Raw genomic sequence first — 19,100 nt, 5'->3', positions numbered from 1 at the left:
TTTAAAATTAACATGGGGTATAATTAGCATTGCGTTGTTTTTGTTTTTTTTAATTAACATGGTGCTAGTTTAGGGGACTGCTACTGCGTTTTAAGGTTTAAACGGCATGTTATGTGATGCACAAGGCCTGTTGCTCTTATATCGCTGGCATTTCGGGAGTCTCTCTGTTTTAATTACCACCTCTTCTCCAGTCTAGTGCACTCTGCTTTGTCTCTGTCTCAGTCTCTCTTTCAGTCATTTGACCCTACCCCACCATCTCCAGGACATTCTTCCAATAACCCCCTCCTCATTAAACTCCCAAAATACATGCTTTCCGTGAACCTCCACTTTTGTTCCTCTTTTTTTCCAGATTGTGTGGCTGCCTCTGGAGGCTGTTTAGTCCCTCTTTTCCCTCCAGGACTTCAAGCAGGTGGTTCACAATCATCTCACGTCACCAATCATCTCACGTCACCCCTCATCCGCACTTAAAATATTTTACATTCATTAATCCTACTTAACCTAACCGAACCATCTTACTTGTAGGTCACTGTGTGTTCCTTCCCCCTGATCATCCTCTTTTTCTGTTCATTAATTTCCTTGCTCGTCCAATTTTGTGTCCTTTTGTGTCCAATTGTTTTCCCCCCATGGCCGCACTATCAGCCAGTTGCCTTTTTGCCCTCGCGGCACATGACCTTGCTCTTCCAGGAGCCTACATTTTGTATCAAAAAAAAAAAAAATGAAAAAAGCCAGCACCATGTTAATTAAAAAGAGAATACAGAATCTGGCATTAATGATGCACCGTACAAATGCATAGTTTATGATCTGCGGCTCTGAAAGTCAATAATTGGACCCGCTATTTTTGTGGGTCACGTGTAAGTCTTCCGAAACGTGAGCATCTTGTCAACTGCTTGAGTTCAGGTTCGTCATCGTGGTCGTTTTGAGAAAACTCCTGACTCGGTTAACCCACGTCCCTGGACTTGGAACTTCATCTGCGATTCGTGCCTTTTTCACATTATCTTTTCTCCTTCCCATTCACAACTTTTACATTCCCATTGATGTACTCTTTTCACGCTTAATTTAACTTTATTTTTCCTCTTCATGACTTTGCTTTTGATTATCCAAGGAGTCAATGTTAAAGAATCCTCATTTGCATGTCATTGACTGACTGATGTACAGTACCATAGTCTGCGTTACAGAGCATTGGTTCCGCCAAAGCAGTTTCTTAGTCAGGGGTCATGCTGGATGGTTTACCATCCCTCTCCCAGCAGTAGTTAGGGAAGGAATTTATATTTTGTTTTGGTTTTTTTTCTTTTTTCTTTTTTTTTGTTTTCATTGTCGAGGCTCGTATGAGCGCTAACACACAATGCACTAGAAGGGGGGGTGGGGGGTCAGGGGGTCAGGAGACAAGAGGGGTAGGAAAACAAAAAAAAACGAGGACAAAACAGTGGGGAACAGAGACATGAGGAGATCTGTGGAAGGGAGAGGGATGGGGCGGGGAACACGGGGTATACAAGATGGACATTATAGGGACTTTCAGGAAGGAAAGCAGGGAATTTGAAGGAGGTGGTTTTGGGGTGGATTAATGGGGGTAGAAAAGATCATGGTTTTGGATGGGCAAAGGTAAGAGGTGGTAGTGAACAGCTGTTTTGAAGACTTGGAGGGAAGAATGGGATTGAAGAGAGTGTGGGAGTTTATTCCAAAGGTGGAGAAAAAGAGGAATTAAAGAGTGAAGGTGAGCAGTGATTCGTGATTTTGGTAGTTTTACCAGAAGGTGGTTGCTGGCAGACTTTGAGCGCCCGATGGAAATATGGGGTTGGGGGGGGCATATCGCAGACAGAGCGGGGGGGGGGGACATATCGCAGACAGAGGGTGAGACCGGAGAGGAGACTGTAGAAGACAGAAAGACCCCTGACCTGCCTGTGGTGAGAGAGTGAGAGGCCTAAAGACTCAGCCTCACCGTGGAAGACACCAATGATCCTAAATGCCTTGGTTTCCACTGCGTGAAGCCAAGAAAGGTGAAGGGCAGGGCAGATGGTGAGGCCCAGAAGCTTGAATGAAAGGACTTCTTCCAGAGGATTGTTGAGAAAGTAGATGGGAGGGGGTGGGGGGGGGTCCAAACGGTCCTTTTGGACAGACATCGTGAGTGTGCGATTTGTCAGGATTGAAAGACATGTTCCTCGTAATTGGACCAGTTTGCGATTTTATCCAGATCCGCAGAGAGCGAAGAAGCTGGGTTCTGGTGAAAACTCGTCTACTGTTCGTGCAGAACACCATAGGATCTTTCACGTCCATCAGCCAATGTCAGCAGGTGGGATGCCCAGTTTAACATCCATCCGAGGGACGACACACACATTTATGAATCGTGATGATTCTTGTGATACCCCGGGATGATAGTGTATGGCTGAGTCGGGATTTAAACCCAGACTTGACGACTTATAGGTGAGTGTGGATACCTCAAAGCCATCCTGTCAGCCCTGCACGTCATTAACCACTAATTTTGTTTGTTTGTTTGTACGTCTGTTTTATATAAAATTTCAGTTCTCCATGGTGCTTATATTTTGTAACTGTCAGACTGAGGAAGTTCATACTGGCACAGCTTACTTAGTATGATGGATGAGTAGTTTGCACACAATACTATAACATGGCATTTGATTGTGATCTAACTTATCCAACATTCTACCTTTTACAATTATGAACCAGTCAACACTCATCCTGAATGATTTCCAATCATTTTTAGCTCACCTGGAATGTAGTTCCGGGGAGCTTATGGGATGGCGTGTCGCCCGTCTGTCCGTCCACAAACACTGGCAACTTCTTCTCTCAAACTCCACACACGATTTTAATTAAATTTAACAACAACCTTCATCACCCGGTATGTATCAAAGTTTGCTCACGGCATTAATAAAAAATCGGACCCTGGAGGGGTCTACTGGCGGGTGGGGAGGGGGGGGGGTGCCCCAAAAATAGGTATTTGCTTTCTTCTCAGAAACTACACATGCAATTCTGATGAAACGACCACAACCTTCATTACCCATGATGTTCCAAAATTTGTGCACGACATTAAAAAAAATTTGGGGTACGCAGGGTCCAAGGTGAGAGTTGCCCCCCAAAATATGTATTTACTTTCTTTTCCAAAACCACACGCACAATTGCGATGAAACTTCACCACAACCTTCGTCGCGTGTGATGTACCAAAGTTTGTTCACGCTATTTGAAAAAAATAGGGGCAATACCCCTGTGCGCTCACCTGGTATAATAATGACACTGAGGAGGAAGTCAATGTGGGACAGAATCAGGAAAATGTACCAATGAACCAATGTGATAGCAAATACCTATTTTGGGGGGCATCCTGTAAACTCCCTTCGGACTTTTTATTATTTTTTTTAATGCCATGAACAAACTTTGGTACATACAGGGTGATTAAGGTTGTGGTAATGTTTCATCTAAATCATATGTGTAGCATCAGAGAAGAAGTTGCAAGTATTTGTGGACGGATGGACGGACAGACGACGTGCCATCCCATAAGCTCCCTAAAACAGCGTTCCAGGTGAGCTAATCAGGGTCTAAGGAGATTCACAGGGTGAGAGGTGGTTTCCGCCCCAAAATAGGTGTGAGATTTCTTCTCAGAAACTACATACATGATTTCGATGAAACTTAACCACAACCTCCCTCACCCGTGATCTACCAAAGTTTGTTCACTGCATTAAAAAAAATATCCATCGGTATTTACTTTATTCTCCATTAAATATTTTGTGGGTTATCCACGCCTACCATTGGTTCCTTGGTTTTCTTATTTAGCCACTACCAAGTGAGTGACACGGGGAAATTGCCCCTATTTTTTTTCTTTACAAGAGCGAGGCTCATGGAAGAGCAAGGAAGAACTGACACCAGAACAAACATCAAGGGAATGAACAAACAGGAAGAGAGGGGAGGGAGGAAATGGAAACTCTCAAATAAAGTGGTTCAGTTAGGAAAGATTAATGGGGGTAATAAAAATCATGGGACAGAATTGACGATGACAAGAGATAGTGGTACACTGCTTGCTTGAAGTCCTGGGGGAAAGATTGAAACAGAACAGCCTCTGAAATGTGGTTCCCTCGACAAGAGAAGTGAGGAATGAAAGAAATGAGGTGTGCAGTAATTAAGCCTGGATTTTGGAAGTTTAACCAGAAAGGAATCACTGGAAGAACGCATGCATCCTGGAGTTTCTGGGGAGGGCCAGAGGACTGAGAGCAGATGGAGCATTGTTGGAGAAAAGACAATAAAAAACAAAGACTGCAAACCTGTCTGTGATGTGTCAGCCTTGCGTTTTGGCCTCATCAAAGATTTCAATAATTTTAAGAGCTTTAGGTTCAAGAATCCTGGAGACAGAAGTGACGCTGGGGTGCCAGCCCATAATTTAGAGCAGTAATCCATCGAGTTACTGACAGATCTTGGAGATTGTGTCTCTGATTTCCCAAGGTAAGACTTGGATCGGTGGAGGATACCTAGTCAGCGGCTGGCTTTGCATGCCAGCTTTAACATTCAGCCTATCAAAGGTCATCTGTGATGGGGAGAGCTAAACCTCTTCCATCGGATGACCAAGGAAATGAATAGATGGGTTAGTTTGACGATCATTCCAGAGCAAGAGGGTGAGACTGTGAGCTTTTCCAGCATTGAAGAACATGTTCCTTTTATCAGACCAGAATCCAATAATTTCCAGATCGGTATAGATAGATGAAGCTGCTGTCTGCCTGGCAGAGGGATGAGGGTACTGTATGACACTATGTGGAATCATCTGAAAAAGGAAGAGAGGGTTTTACAGAGCATCAGAGAGGTCATTGATCAAGAAGTTAGTAGATTTGCTATGTAGGGATGACATAGACATTCAATATGTTTAATAGAACACAAATTCTCAAAAACATCGACAAAAATCCAAACTTGAGAACCGATAAAGTACGCGCCGACCATGAAGCTCTTAGACAGCATCGCTGAGCTACAAAACTGACAGACCCAAAAGAGCCAGTTTGTAATTATTTTTCGTTTCACACAGCCTTATTCAAAATTGTTAAGCTACATATCTACACATGGGGCAAGAAAGGCGAAGGAGGGGTGGGTGTGACGAGGCCTATCAATCAGTCTGGTGGGGGTGGGCCCACAGCAACTCAATTGCTTGAGCAACATTCAGACCCATATGGTTGAGGTTAGTGATGGAATATTATTGCAGCCCATCTATCTAATAATAATAATAATATGCTTGTCAGTCTGTCCCTCCTTCCCATATCGTGAGATGATCAAATCTCGTGAGATTGTGAATTAAACGTTGTTTTGTCGTTATTTCATTTTAATGTGGTGTGTGTAAACATATATGCATCAAGAAGAAGATAATTAATTTGTTATGATTTATTGGCACAATTGGCTACTCACAATCACTTGAGAGTGGAAATTGCACAAAATTTCCGTGGGACATATCTCGTGTGATTGTGAATGGGGACCTGAAGGTAGTTTGGATAATTGCCCTTTCGAGACAAATCTCGCTGCTACCGAGATTGTGAATGAGGTGAAAGGAGAGGTTCGGAAGGTGAGAAAACAGGTTGAAGAGGTAGGAGTTGGTGAAGTTGGAAGTGGCATAATATTAAGACGGATAGGGGAGAGGAAAGAGAGTTAACTGTTCCACCATTTGAATAGGGTAATGAAGAAATATCATCATCAATGTATGGGATAGGAAGTTGATATCCTTTGGTGAATCACGGTCTCTACTTCCATATTGGTTGGTTTGCATTGGTTGATGCATAGTAGTTTTAAATCATGAATGAACGCATGCTGGCAGTCAATGCAGGGTGAAGATTTCATATTGCCAACATTTGTTCAAGTTGTTTTTAAAGGTTGTTACAATTGTGGATTTCACCAGGGAAGTTGGGAAGCTGTTCCAATCTGAGATCACTCTTTGACTGAAGAAATTGTTTCTGAGAAGTAGCCTACACCTGGGCCTACACCTTGAATACCTTCATAGGATGACTTCTGGTAGAGTTGGTAATTTCAGGAGTGAAGAGGTGGTGGGATTTGATGTGGTTTATAACCTTTTATAACCTGGAAACCTGTATCCTGTCACATCGCCTGTGTCTGTAACTTTGAGATGCTTTGTACTGTAACACATTGAAACACCGATTTGCCATGATTTGTAAAACTGTAACACATTGATGCTCTGCAATGCCTGCAAATCTCCAAGATGACAGTTTATAGCTGGGTTAAGATTCAAACTCAGGTTAGATAGCTCAGAGGTGTGTGCATACCTCTTGGCCATTCTTCCAGCCCCCTTTTTACATGGCTGAAAAGCAATTATTTTGAGTATTATTTGTCTAGACAAGAGTTGCCTATGTACATGCAGTCATAAGCCACTAAAAACATTGAATCCTTGTTGGGGAAGTGATTCATAAAAGGCTGTATTTTCAATTCTAAAGCCATGAAACAAAGGTCCCGCTTAAGAAGGTGGTAATGTCACTGCACATCAACAAAGTAGTCATGTCCATTTAACCGGTGTTCATAGCAGGTGAAGTTGCTCAGTCACGTCTCTGTGAGTACTGTCCCTTGACGGTAACACTGTCTAAGTAATACAGTTCTTCCGCCTTTTCTCATTCATTTCACTTCTGAAAGGGCATTCGTTTCTGGCCTCCAAAGGAGGTAAAATGTTGTTTTTTGTTATATTGTGAAAATACACTGTCGTTTACTTTATGGAATACACAGTCAATGTGATGCGTTTGGATTTGCCTTTTTGGCAGATGTCGAACACACTGCATGTCTTATCAATTTTCCGAATTACATGATCAAAGTTCCCCCTTGTGTATCGAAACCTACTACAGCACTGTGGACTTTTATAATTATTTCGTGATACTCTTCCAGCAAATATCATAGTTTCATCTCCCGTTGATTTGTTGACCCGCTCGTAATCCGAATCAAGCCAGAATCCATTATTTTGCAGTGCAGCGCGTGCTTTGACTTTGGTGTTATCAATCACATTTTAAGACATGTTGGCAAGATATTGCTGCTTTGACTGAAGAACCTTTTATGTCATAAAGATTCATGTAATCTCTCTGAGGTATGAATATTTACCATGAAACCTCTGAAATTCCTTTCCAAACCTACAAGGGGCACTGCATTGGCAGCATAGCTGCATTCCCAGCAATGAAGCTACTTTCTGCCATGTGCTGCACATTCTAAACGAGAGAGTTCATAGAACATGATACCGCATGCAGTGTTTAAGTATAAACTTCAATTATAATAAAATAATAGTCTAAAAGATCATTTAACCAGAGAGTTGGTGTCAAAGCCACCCAATGCTCACCTGTTTCTACATTTATAGTTTTTAAAAGACTAGTCTAATAATATTTTTTATAAAGCATTGCAGTGAAGTCTGATCCAAATAATTTTAAAGCAATATATGTATTTGTATATTGTAATCAGTAAAAAATAGTGTGGTAGATAAAAATATTAGAAAGGAAAAAACTTTAACATTGATGTGTTACAAAAAAGTTAAATTCAAAACAGGTCAAAAATTTTAAAAATTTGAAATTATTTTTTAATTTCAACTTCACTACATCAATAATATGTGAGATGATCAAATCAAAAGAATCAAAGGAACCTCCATGCCAAATATCAGCATCCTAGTACACATATTAAATGAATGGCAAGCTTCTAAATAACTTGCACCAAAAACTTTAACGTTGATGTGCTACAAAAAAGTTAAGTTCAAAATAGGTCAAAAATTGAAAACATTTGAAATTGTTTTTTAATTTCAACTTCACTCCATCAATAATATACCCCAAAGGAACCTCCCTGCCAAATATCAGCATCCGAGTACACATATTAAATGAATGTCAAGCTTCTAAATAACTTGCACCAAAAACTTTAACGTTGATGTGCTACAAAAAAGTTAAGTTCAAAATAGGTCAAAAATTGAAAACATTTGAAATTGTTTTTTAATTTCAACTTCACTCCATCAATAATATACCCCAAAGACACCTCCCTGCCAAATATCAGCATCCTAGTACACATATTAATGAATGGCAAGCTTCTAAATAACTTGCACCAAAAACTTTAACATTCTCACGCTGACGCTGACGCTCACGCCGGGGGTATCGCTATAGCTCTCTGTTCTTCGTACAGGCGAGCTAAAAAATGCAGTTTAGTGTGACTGATGCATTCTTATACACCACCCTTATACACTGTAATAAGATGACATTGAGTCGCAGTTTAGGAGATGAAGGCTTTATTAATCACAAGAGAATACAGCAACAATTGGCATCGTATATAGCCATATTTTTGGCGTCTTCTTCTTCTTCAGCCTTCTTCACTTCCCTTCCGAAAGTTGCTGGGGTCTTTGAGATTTTGAACTTTTGACAGTTTATATGAACAGTTTGAGATTGACAGTTTATATGAACCAACGTGACTCAGGCCGAACAGAAATGCCAAATTTGATGCTTGTATCATAATTTGCACGATTTTTCTACTATCTACTACACTATATAGCCGGATCCATTCAATGTTCTCGCTCCTCTATGAGCCTCGACATTATATAAAAAAGTGGTGACAGGTGACTAAACCTATTTGAACAGGTTATTGGAAATGTATATTGTATTGAGTGTAAAGAGATCAGTATTGTGGGGCTCTTCCTTTGTTATTCTTATTAAGCCTCCCCCAATAGGGTTTGTATCTAAAATTGACTCCCCCAATTTCTAATGGTAACACATAGTTGCTTAGACTCCTAAGAGTACTAAACCACCATTTCCAAAAAAAAATTAAAAGTAATAATTCTTTCAGCACTCTCAACACTCCAAATTTCCAAACTGTATCAATTTTCGAACTGTATATCGGAGCCAGCTGGGACTTTCGGAATTAAATTTTGCATCGATAATGCAAGTATAAAGTTTGCTGGGTTGACCCCAAAAAAATGGATGACCTAATTTTAAGATCTTGACTTGATTTTAGACATTTTAACATTTTTCACGATAGCTCGACTAAAGTTTGTCCGATCGGAACGAAATTGCTCTCATTAGGATAGCCCAGCCCTAGAACATTTAAGCTTAATTTACATCATACCCATTCAGGTTAAACGTCAAGGTCCTACATGCTTAGGAGTCCTAAACCACCATTTAGATTTTTCTCCCTTTTCTGACAAAATCCCAGCTGTATGTTGGATCCGGTTGGGACTTTCGGAATGAAAATTTGCATCAATAATGGGAAAATAACGTTTGCAGGGTTGAGATCATTTTTGATCTTGATCTAATTTTAAGGTTATGACCTAATTATAGCCTTTTTAACATTTTTCACCATAAATCAACTAAGGTTTAGCAGATCAGTACTAAAATACCCTCACTAGACAGCCTAGAGTAAGGCACATTTAAGCTTAATTTACATTATACACCTCCAAGTTAAAGCTCAACGTCAAATGGAGGTCTGAAAAAAATAAGGCATTTTTTTTCATCGCTCAATTTTGCCAATGCAAAATCTCAAAGACTGCTTGGCCTTCCAACATGTTATTGCAACATACTTGCTTATTTTCACTGATGTTGTGCATCTGATATTTGTTTCATGTCCGTGACCTACCTTTTTGGAGTTGTGACCGAATTAACAAAAAACACTTTTTTGATCATAACTTGAATAACTTTCCTCTGGTTTTCATGATGTTGAGTTTTTTTGGATGGATAGTAGATGGGTACACATTTTCTTAATTTACACTCTATCCCTAAATGTTGAAGGTCAAGATCATATGGTGGTCCCAAAAAAATATGGCCATCATTGTGTCATGGGTGAATGGTAAGTCGTGGACGATCGCCAAGGGTAAGCCTCCCCCGATTGAGGCTCACCTTTGGCGATCGCTTTGTGATCGCAGATATCTCGTTCATTTTCTTCATCTTTCATGTGTAGCACATGGCTATGGGTAGCATCATTAGCTAAGGCTACAGCTGTGCCGCTGATGCAGTGCCTCTGTAGGTTTGAGCAGGAAATTTTAATTTGTTCAGGGTGCTCGTGATAACTCACCTACTCTTCGTGAAGGACACTGAGATGTCTTTAAAGTCCACCATCTAATGTTAGCAGACAGGGTGTCCAATTTAATGTCCATGCCATGGATGGCCCACATTTTGATGTATTGAGATGTATTCAAAACATCAGGTGACAGTTTATACAGTTACAGTTGGGCCGGGATTTATACCCATGCTCAACAACTTGGAGTGTGCAAACACTCCATAAAGGTTTTCAAAAAGACAAAATAAAGGAAAACATTATTCCTGCCTTGGCAGACGTTTGGAGGAGCCCCTTCAAAAATAATATATGAAGTAATTCTACAAGATGTTTGAACACATCATGTATTCATAAAATGATGCCCCCGAGATCATTCTGAAGCCTGAGGTGTTTGTTTCCTGTCCTTTTAGCTTAAAAAAACCACTTGGTGGCTGGATGCTTTGACATGAACTGAATTAACAATTGATTTTGTCTCGTAAAATTTTAACTGAGATTCTGCAGAACAAAGGAAAACATTAAAAAATAATGGTTACACCCAAAATATTGCTTTTGTACCCATTATTATTTCCCACAGACCGTTATTCATGCTGCCTTATTGGCCTTGCCTGGGCCCTTGCCTTCCTTTTTTCTGCACCGACTCTCTTCCTGTTCCACAAGAAACAGCTCGGCAATGGAGAAATGCAGTGCTGGTCGGATTGGCCGGACGATACATTTTGGACACCATACATGACCCTGGTTGCTTTTCTCATCTATTTCTGTCCTCTTATGATCATGTGGTGAGGCATTCATCAAGAAGAAGAAAAAATCTGTGTCAATCTTTTAATGGGGAGTCTCTAGCTTAGTTGGTAGGGTTAGTGTTTCACTTTGAGAGGAGTACAATAAACTGAACCTTCAACCAGTTGGTTTGTCTGCAAGTATGTGGCTATCTTTATAAAGACCATTGTTTTGTTGGCAATAACAGGCCTTTGGGCAAGTAAAATGCTCACCTTGACCTTGCCAATGTATTAACTTGGATATGCAAAAGGTCCTCATATTGAACAATAAAAAGATGAGTCTAGGGATGCTCGGCTCAGAAAGGGATTGTGGAAGAGACTACATACCAAATCAACATGTGTAGAATAAACCAGTTTGGCAAAAACAAGAAATGACCTGCAAGCCATTCATCATTTTTTAGGTAGTAGGTTGTAGACAGCAACCGCTCAGGGTGGCATTACCGTTTTGACTTAGAAGCGTTAAAGTGGCACCCGGAACCATCTTACACTCTGTGTCAGGTTTCCTGGTCTTACTTTCTGTCTCACTCAAACTATAGCTACCAGGCTAGCTCTAATATCTCATTCTTGCAAACAAACATCATACACTTTTCAAACAAACATCATACACTTTTCATCATACATTTTTCATCATACATTTTCTTACTCACTCATTTTCCCTCCTCACTTTACATTCTCTCTCTTTTATTTATCTTTCGTCTCATTTCCCTCACACAGCTTGCAATGAAATATAAATATAAAGTCCGAAAAGTTAATGGCCCCTAGTTCCTGGCATTATGGGGTGCGAAAAATCTCCGGTGACCTGCCTGTCTCTGCTGCCAACGAGGGGGGGGTCTCAGGCAGTAGTAGTATCAGTCCCTCCCAAGACCCTTGCCTTTTGAACCAACGTGACTCTTTTTCAATTCATTTCACCAACATCTGTGGTCATTCTTCAAATATTTCCTCTGTTGAACATCATCGAGCAAGCTCCTCTCCTAATATCTTGCTTCTCTCAGAGACCCAATTATCACGTGACATTCTTGCTAATTCTTATAACATTTCAAACTCCAACCTTCACTCACGATTCCGCTTCAAAGGAGGAGTCTGTGTCTACTCCAACATCAACACGACTGCTGTACGCCTTGCGGATCTCAAATCTCCAAACGTTGATGTCATCTGGTTTAAGATTTGTCTCCTAACCATCACTATCTTTCTCTGTTTCACTTACGGCTCTCCCAATTCCATAAACTTTATAGCTTTCTTTGATTATCTCAACTCTTGCCATGAAGCCATGATATCCGAACACCCTCAAGCAGAATTTCTCTATCTCAGAGACTTCAATGTACACCACAGGGAGTGGCTGAAATCTTCCCACACCGATGTTGGGGAAGTTGAAGCTCTTACATTTTCCATTCTTAATGATTTGGAACAAATTATCACCCACCCAACCCATATCATCATGACCGCACTACCAATACTTTGGATTTACTCTTCACTTCCAATCTGTTGTATTACAACTACACAATTTCACCTCCAATTGGTTCTTCTGACCACAATCTTGTGAACATCACTTTACTTATCACCACTTCTTATCTGACTGCTCTGACGAAATGCCAGTATTTGCATTTCAATAATGCTGACTGGACTGATTTACGAAACTTCTTTTCTGACTTTCCCTGGAAAGACTACTGCCTCTCCTCGGGCAATGCCCCTCTCTCTCTCTCTCTCTCTCTCTCTCTCTCTCTCTCTCTCTCTCTCTCTCTCTCTCTCTCTCTGCTGAGCATATAGCTGAGGTTATTGTTGCAGGAATGGAGGCTTATATCCCCTTTTCTTTCAAATCTATCTCTCAGACCTATTCTTGGTTCAATAATTCCTGCTCTGTGGCCATTCGTGCAAGGGATGCCATGTCTGGAACGTGAAAAAACTCTTCTTCCTCTGACTCGCATTCAGCTTTCATATCTGCCAGAAATCATTGCAAATGTTATTCGTGAAGCGAAGCATTCCTTTATTCAAAAGAAATGTGACAACCTCTTTTTCTTCTTCCACTAATAGATTTTTCTGGTCCTTAGCTAAAAGTATCTCCAACAACTTCTGTCGCTCTACCTTTCCTTCACTTTTCCGTTCTGATGATACTATCGCTGTCTCTCCGACCGATAAAGCAACTCTTTTTGGTTCTCTTTTCTCCTCGAACTCCACACTGGATGACTCTAACATTCCATCTCCCTCTGCTGCTCCCCTCACCAATCCTATGTCCCTCCCTATAATCTCTTTTCATGCAGTCAAAAAAATACGCCTCTCTGGACATAAGCAAGTCCGATGGGCGAGATGTCATTCCTCCCCATGTCTTGAAGGAATGTGCTTCAGAACTTGCACCTGTGCTTGCTCGTTTGTTTCATTTTTGTTTAAAAACCCAAACTTTTCCTCTTACCTGGAAACATGCCTTTGTACAGACAATTTTAAAGAAGGGTAATCGTTCAAATCCTTCTAACTACCATTCTATTGCTCTGACTTCTACTGTTTCCAAACTCTTTGAATGTCTTGTCAATTCCCATTTTCTCAAGCATCTTGAATCTCACAGTCTTTTATCTGACCACCAACATGGCTTTCACAAGGCAAGATCTACAGGTGATATCCTTTCTTACATTACGAATGCCTGGCCTCTTCTTTGAGAGACTTTGGGGAATGCTTTGTTGTGGGCCTTGATATCTCAAAAGCCCTTGGCAGAGTTTGGCATTGGGGTCTAATATCCAAGCTTCCCCATTTCGGCTTTCCTCCTTCACTCTGCTCTCTCATATCAAGCTTTCTCTCCGACCGCTCTATCTTCGTAATTGTTTATGGTTCAACATATCACCCCTTCCCCATCAACACTCTGTTCTGTCTCAACCATTCTCACATCAACCGAGTGTCCCTCGGTTCCGTTCTGTCTCAAACACTCTTCCTTCTTTTTATCAATGACCTTCTTTCTTCTTCAAATAACCAAACGCACTCGTATGCTGATGCTTCAACATTACATTCCTCCACGTCTTTCCCATCTGCCCATCTTCCCTCACTCGATCTACATCTCGTTTCATCACAGCCACCTCTTTAAATTCGGATTTGGACAAAATCTCCCATTGGGGCAAATGTAATCAAGTTAAGTTTAATGCTTCAAAACTCAATTTCTCTCTCTCTCTCTCTCTCTCTCTCTCTCTCTCTCTCTCTCTCTCTCTCTCTCTCTCTCTCTCTCTCTCTCTCTCTCTCTCTCTCTCTCTCTCTCTCTAAAACTCCTCTCAACTCTCCAATCTCCTTTGAAAGCTCTACAATAAACCTACTACGTATCACTCTAACATCAAATTTATCCTGGAATCCACACATTACTCAAGTAGCTAAGTTTGCCTCGAAGAAATTAGGAGTCATGTTCAGATATTGAAGATTCTTCTCCTCTGAATAGTTGTTCCAACTAAATAAAGGATTGATTCGTCCTTGTATGGAGTACTGCTCTCACATCTGGGGAGGTTCCAGCTCCACATACTTACTGGACAGAAATTAATCCAAAGTTATTTGACTTGTCAACTCCACCAATGTGATCTCAAAACTTGACCCACTCAAATTGCACCACAAAGTAGGCTCTCTTCCTCTTTCCTGCAGATTACTTCGGTTTCTGCTTGCAAGAACTTGCCGCTTGTGTACCTCCACCATTAGCAAGACCAAGGAATACTCGACAAGCCACTACATCACATGATTATTGTGTGGCCATTGGCAATTCAAGGGTGTGCCATTATGATGTTTGTTTCTTCCCCTCCACTCCCAAACTCTGGAACTCTTTGCCGTCTCATGTCTTCCCAAACACTTATGACCTTCCCATTTTCAAAAAGCAGATTTTTTGCTTTCTCAAAAACTCTTCGACTATTCTCTCTTTCCTTACTTTTCTCTTCATGAAGTTCTTTTATCTAAGGTTTGGCCTCAATGATTTCCATTCAGTCCGTACCTGTGCCTTCAACATAAAAAAAAAATCATAACATTCCCATAACCATTCAATGAGTCATCTGCACTTTGGTACAAAGAAAAGTTGGGACTCTCTAAAAAAGAAACTAACTTGAGAGTTCATAGAACATGATACCCCATGCAGTGTTGCTTCAATTTTACTTCAATATTCATAAAATAATGATTTTAACAATCATTGAAAAAAAATCCATAGTTTAGTGCAACCAGTATTGAATTAGTCCAGAAGCAGTCCCAAATACCACCCTTACACACCACCCCATTGAACCTTTATTGAAATTGAAGTACTGCAAAACTGGAGGTTCTTGGAAGTATTATGATAGGTGAATTTTAGTCTTCAGGGTTCGTCTATAATTACATTTAAATTAAAAAATGATTGTAAAAGTCGGATAAATAAATTAATTCCAGGTTTTGCCGACATTTTCCGCAGTGTCTATTACATCATCCGATCTAACACATTGCATGGGTTCTTCATGCTTATTTGTCTCCTTTATAATGTCCTTAAAAACAGTAAGTTTCCTGTTTCGAATGATTTTCAATTTTGTTTGACTGCCAGGTAGACAGACACAGGAAAAAAATTATCTCACTACTCTCAGTGCATGTGCGATAAGGATAAATTCAAAGCCAAAGTATGATAAAACGAAAGACTTATCTTCCTATCCATGTTCTGATTCGTGTTCAAAATATAACAATCGATTTAAAGAAGTTGTTCCTCAATCATAAACTGATAAGACAGACGGACAGACACAAGGCCATGAAGCAATTACTTCACCCTGCTTTTCACTTTGCGTGCATGGGGTAATGAAATAGCCAGCCTGGAAGTTGACCATTAAACCCTAAAAGTCACAACGCCAAAGTTTTAACACCTGTAAATGTCACAGACACATTTATTCCCTGACAAAGGTCACTCTATGCCCAAAACATTGGACATCTGACCCTTTGTCTTTGTTCACACAAACTTTCGTTTTTGTTTTTTTTCTTTGGACAAGTTGAGGCTCCTGGACGAGGTTGAGAGACTGACAGAAGAGTTTAGGAGAAAAGGCAGACATAAATTGAAAGACACACTACACTATGTAGACCAGCGATCTTCACTATTTTTAGAATGGGGCCACTTTTGCCAATAAGACATCAGTGTGAGAGCCGGCACACTGTCTGCAGGACTCCAAAGTGGCTGCTATTCGACCCAGCCTCCACGTACTATTTCTTTTTCATTGTGGCTACTGGGCTGCAAGCATAATTGTTTGCATACTGCCATCTACTGATGTAGTGATGTTACTTTTACGCTTCGTATTGGAACACTCATTTGAGACCATTGGGTAATTTTGATGGCATTTATGGTGAGTAGATGATAAATGGGGTTTCTGGGACGCCCATTCAAATGAATGGGAGGAAGGGAAAAACTTTCTGACCCATGCCCCAAAAGCTCAAAATAGGAGACTCATTTTCTCCCCACCTATCCCCTTCCTTGCCATACAAGCAAATGTAAAATTGAGAATTTGAAAGATTGCGACTTACTGATTAAAGCACTTCTTCCCTTTCATATTTTCATTCCACTCAAAGAGCGAACCAACGAATATTTGTCCATGTTCTACTTCAGGGAATAACTCAATTTTCCAATAACATTCATTTCCATCGAGTATATTCACAAAGAATAACTTGGAACTTGGTTCTTGGTTTAAGTGTCTTTGTTGTGCAGAAATGAAATGATAAACTTCTCTTAATGCTCTTATTTGACCACCTCCTGAGCCACATATCATTTTGAGATTGTAGTAAATTGTTTTTCCATTGTTCAATTAAGAGCCATCAAAGTTTTCTGTCCATTCAAGGATATTAATCTTTTTCTTTACATCCTCCAACTTATTTGAAATTAAATTTATCCGCATATTTGTTTTATCTAATTTTACCCCGGTTATTTCTTCAATAAGACTTATTTGATATTTATCACATTCTTTGTTTCCCATTTAAATACCAAGGCTGATTACATCTCCATTCTTTGGTTTGGTTATTGCTTGGTTCTATCATTTATAAATCAGTAAAAAGACGGTGGTAGCCTGTTAAAATTCCCAACCCAATATCTTAACACTTATACTTATAACCATGAGGGAGACGATTGATTCCATTCTCTAAATTATATCTTTTATCATCAAAAGCTCCTAATGCTTTCTTGTTTATCTCTTCTGTATATAATTGATGTTTATAACTTCTTATTGTATTCATTTTTCTGTACTCTTCCTTCTTTAAGGTTAAACAGTTGTAATGATGTTTAAAGTTTATTGTTTCCTTGATTATATTTTTCTTTATTCCATTTAGCTTCTTATCACACCTTTCAATGTTATTATTATCAATATACGTGAAAGCATAAGACTTTTGATCTCAATCCTATAAATTCACTCATGACCTTCTCACTCAATTCATATTTAAACTTAGCAATAACCTTTTTATTCTTTGATGAAAACAACACATCACCTGACATAATTACTTGAACTATATATATATATATATATATATATATATATATATATATATATATATATATATATATATATATATATATATATATATATATATTATCAATATCCTCATATTCATCACTTGTCTTAATTTCTAATATAAAACTATCTGTATCCATATATAAAAATGACACATTATCCTTATACTTTGATTTTAACTTATTATAGTAATAGTCATACATTAACGACTTTGACAAGTCAAGAACTGATAGTCCGGGAGCCAACCGATCAAAATTAAAAAAAAATTGCCCGGTCTGCTATAAAATTTTTGTGTTGATTTTCATAAAGAGACACCCTTTGAGTATATGAAAACCAATGTTGGCAATGGTGAAACTCTTGCGCAACAACACAGTCAACACTTTTGCGAGCCCCCTCTGATAACAAAATGTTGGCAAAAGCGAAGATGTAGGATGGGGGTAGGGGTAATTCATATTGTCCTAAAATCATAACCACTAAACCTATATACACAAATGACCCCTCATATTAAAGAGGAGTTCATTTCCTATATCACAATTGGTGTAGATTTAACCTACCTTCAATTGACAAGGTTATATGTCAAACAACAAAAGATTTATGTAACTCAGAAATGCTTGACTATCAATGGGGTCAGGAACAAGAACATACTTTTACATGCCATGGTTTTAAGGAAGATAAAATTAGAAATGGATTAACACAATATTGTGACATGAAACATCCTCTTCAGAGGAAGAGTCACTCTCTGAAACAACTCCACCACATGAACCTCTCTGACCAAGGCATATGCATGTCACTCAGCAAGGCACAGCAGCCTTTTTGCATGAACATCGTTTCAGACATTTGGATAATTTGCACATGCAAGACACTGTTTTGTCTATGTTTGGCTTGGCTGGCTTAGACATGAGAATTGGGACCAGTTTTCCATTGATAAGGGTTCTGCCAAATGTTGTGGCTGGGGGAAGTGCTCGGTCACTGAGATGTGCACGTCTATACAGAAGCAATTGATACAATGCTCTTAAAACAAGGAAGTAAAACGCATCTTCTGTTGCTGGCAGTGACCTAAGGTCTAATTTTGAAGAGACAAACATATGCTGCCTGAGGGTATCCAAACAGCTGAACCCTTTTTGGCCATGCAGAGCAGTCCAGTATACTCTGGCCTCATCAATGACACATTCTGTTGCTGCCATTTCACTATCTCTTCCAAAATCAACAAGGTGGGGAAGGTTTCCTATCAGTCCCAGAGAAACCTGTGCCGCTCTTCTTTTCACAGGAACACAGGCATCATCCCAACTGACTGGAAGAGGGGCCTTGTTGTCCCTCTCTGGAAAGGGAAGGGTGATCGCCAAGACTGCAAAAACTACCGAGGGGTGACGCTGCTCTCAGTGCCGGGCAAGGTCTTTGCTCGGATAATTCTTGATAGGGTTTGCCACCATCTGCTTGAGCACCAGCGTCCAGAGCAGTCAGGCTTTACACCAAAGAGGTCAATGATTGACCGTATCCTTGCACTTCGTGTCCTCACCGAACACAGACGAGAGTTTCGGCAGGGGCTGCTTGTAGCCTATGTTGATCTCTATAAAGCGTTCGATTCAGTGAATCGGGATGTCCTCTGGAGGATTCTTGGTCTTCGTGGGGTGCCACCGAAACTGATCGATCTGATGTCTGAACTCTACTCTGGTACTGAGAGTGCTGTGAAGTGTGGTGGTACCATCTCTGACTTATTTCCAGTTGTTACTGGAGTTCGTCAGGGATGTGTACTTGCCCCCACACTTTTCAGCACTTGTATGGACTGGATTCTAGGGAGGATGTCGGAGAGATCAAGTTGCGGTGCATCGTTTGGCAATGTCAAGATCTCAGACCTTGATTTTGCAGATGATGCAGTCATCTTTGCGGAGACTTTAGACATCCT

General features: G+C 40.1%; 1 protein-coding gene across 1 annotated transcript in view; it reads left to right on the top strand.

The window, feature by feature from the left end:
- Window positions 1–19,100, top strand: part of NPSR1 (neuropeptide S receptor 1) — an 82,481-nt gene that overhangs the window by 30,368 nt on the left and 33,013 nt on the right. The window contains exon 6 of the mRNA XM_085876534.1: window positions 10,553–10,754. Coding sequence (XP_085732660.1) covers window positions 10,553–10,754 — 202 coding nt within the window. The remainder of the gene's footprint in view (window positions 1–10,552; window positions 10,755–19,100) is intronic.

The sequence above is a fragment of the Eptatretus burgeri genome, chromosome 4 (genome assembly GCF_056783735.1).
Source record: "Eptatretus burgeri isolate ZD-2024b chromosome 4, Ebu_testis_v1, whole genome shotgun sequence".
Lineage (NCBI taxonomy): Eukaryota > Metazoa > Chordata > Myxini > Myxiniformes > Myxinidae > Eptatretus > Eptatretus burgeri.
Note: the sequence above shows the minus strand (reverse complement) of the source record. Positions and strands in the feature narration are given on the sequence as shown.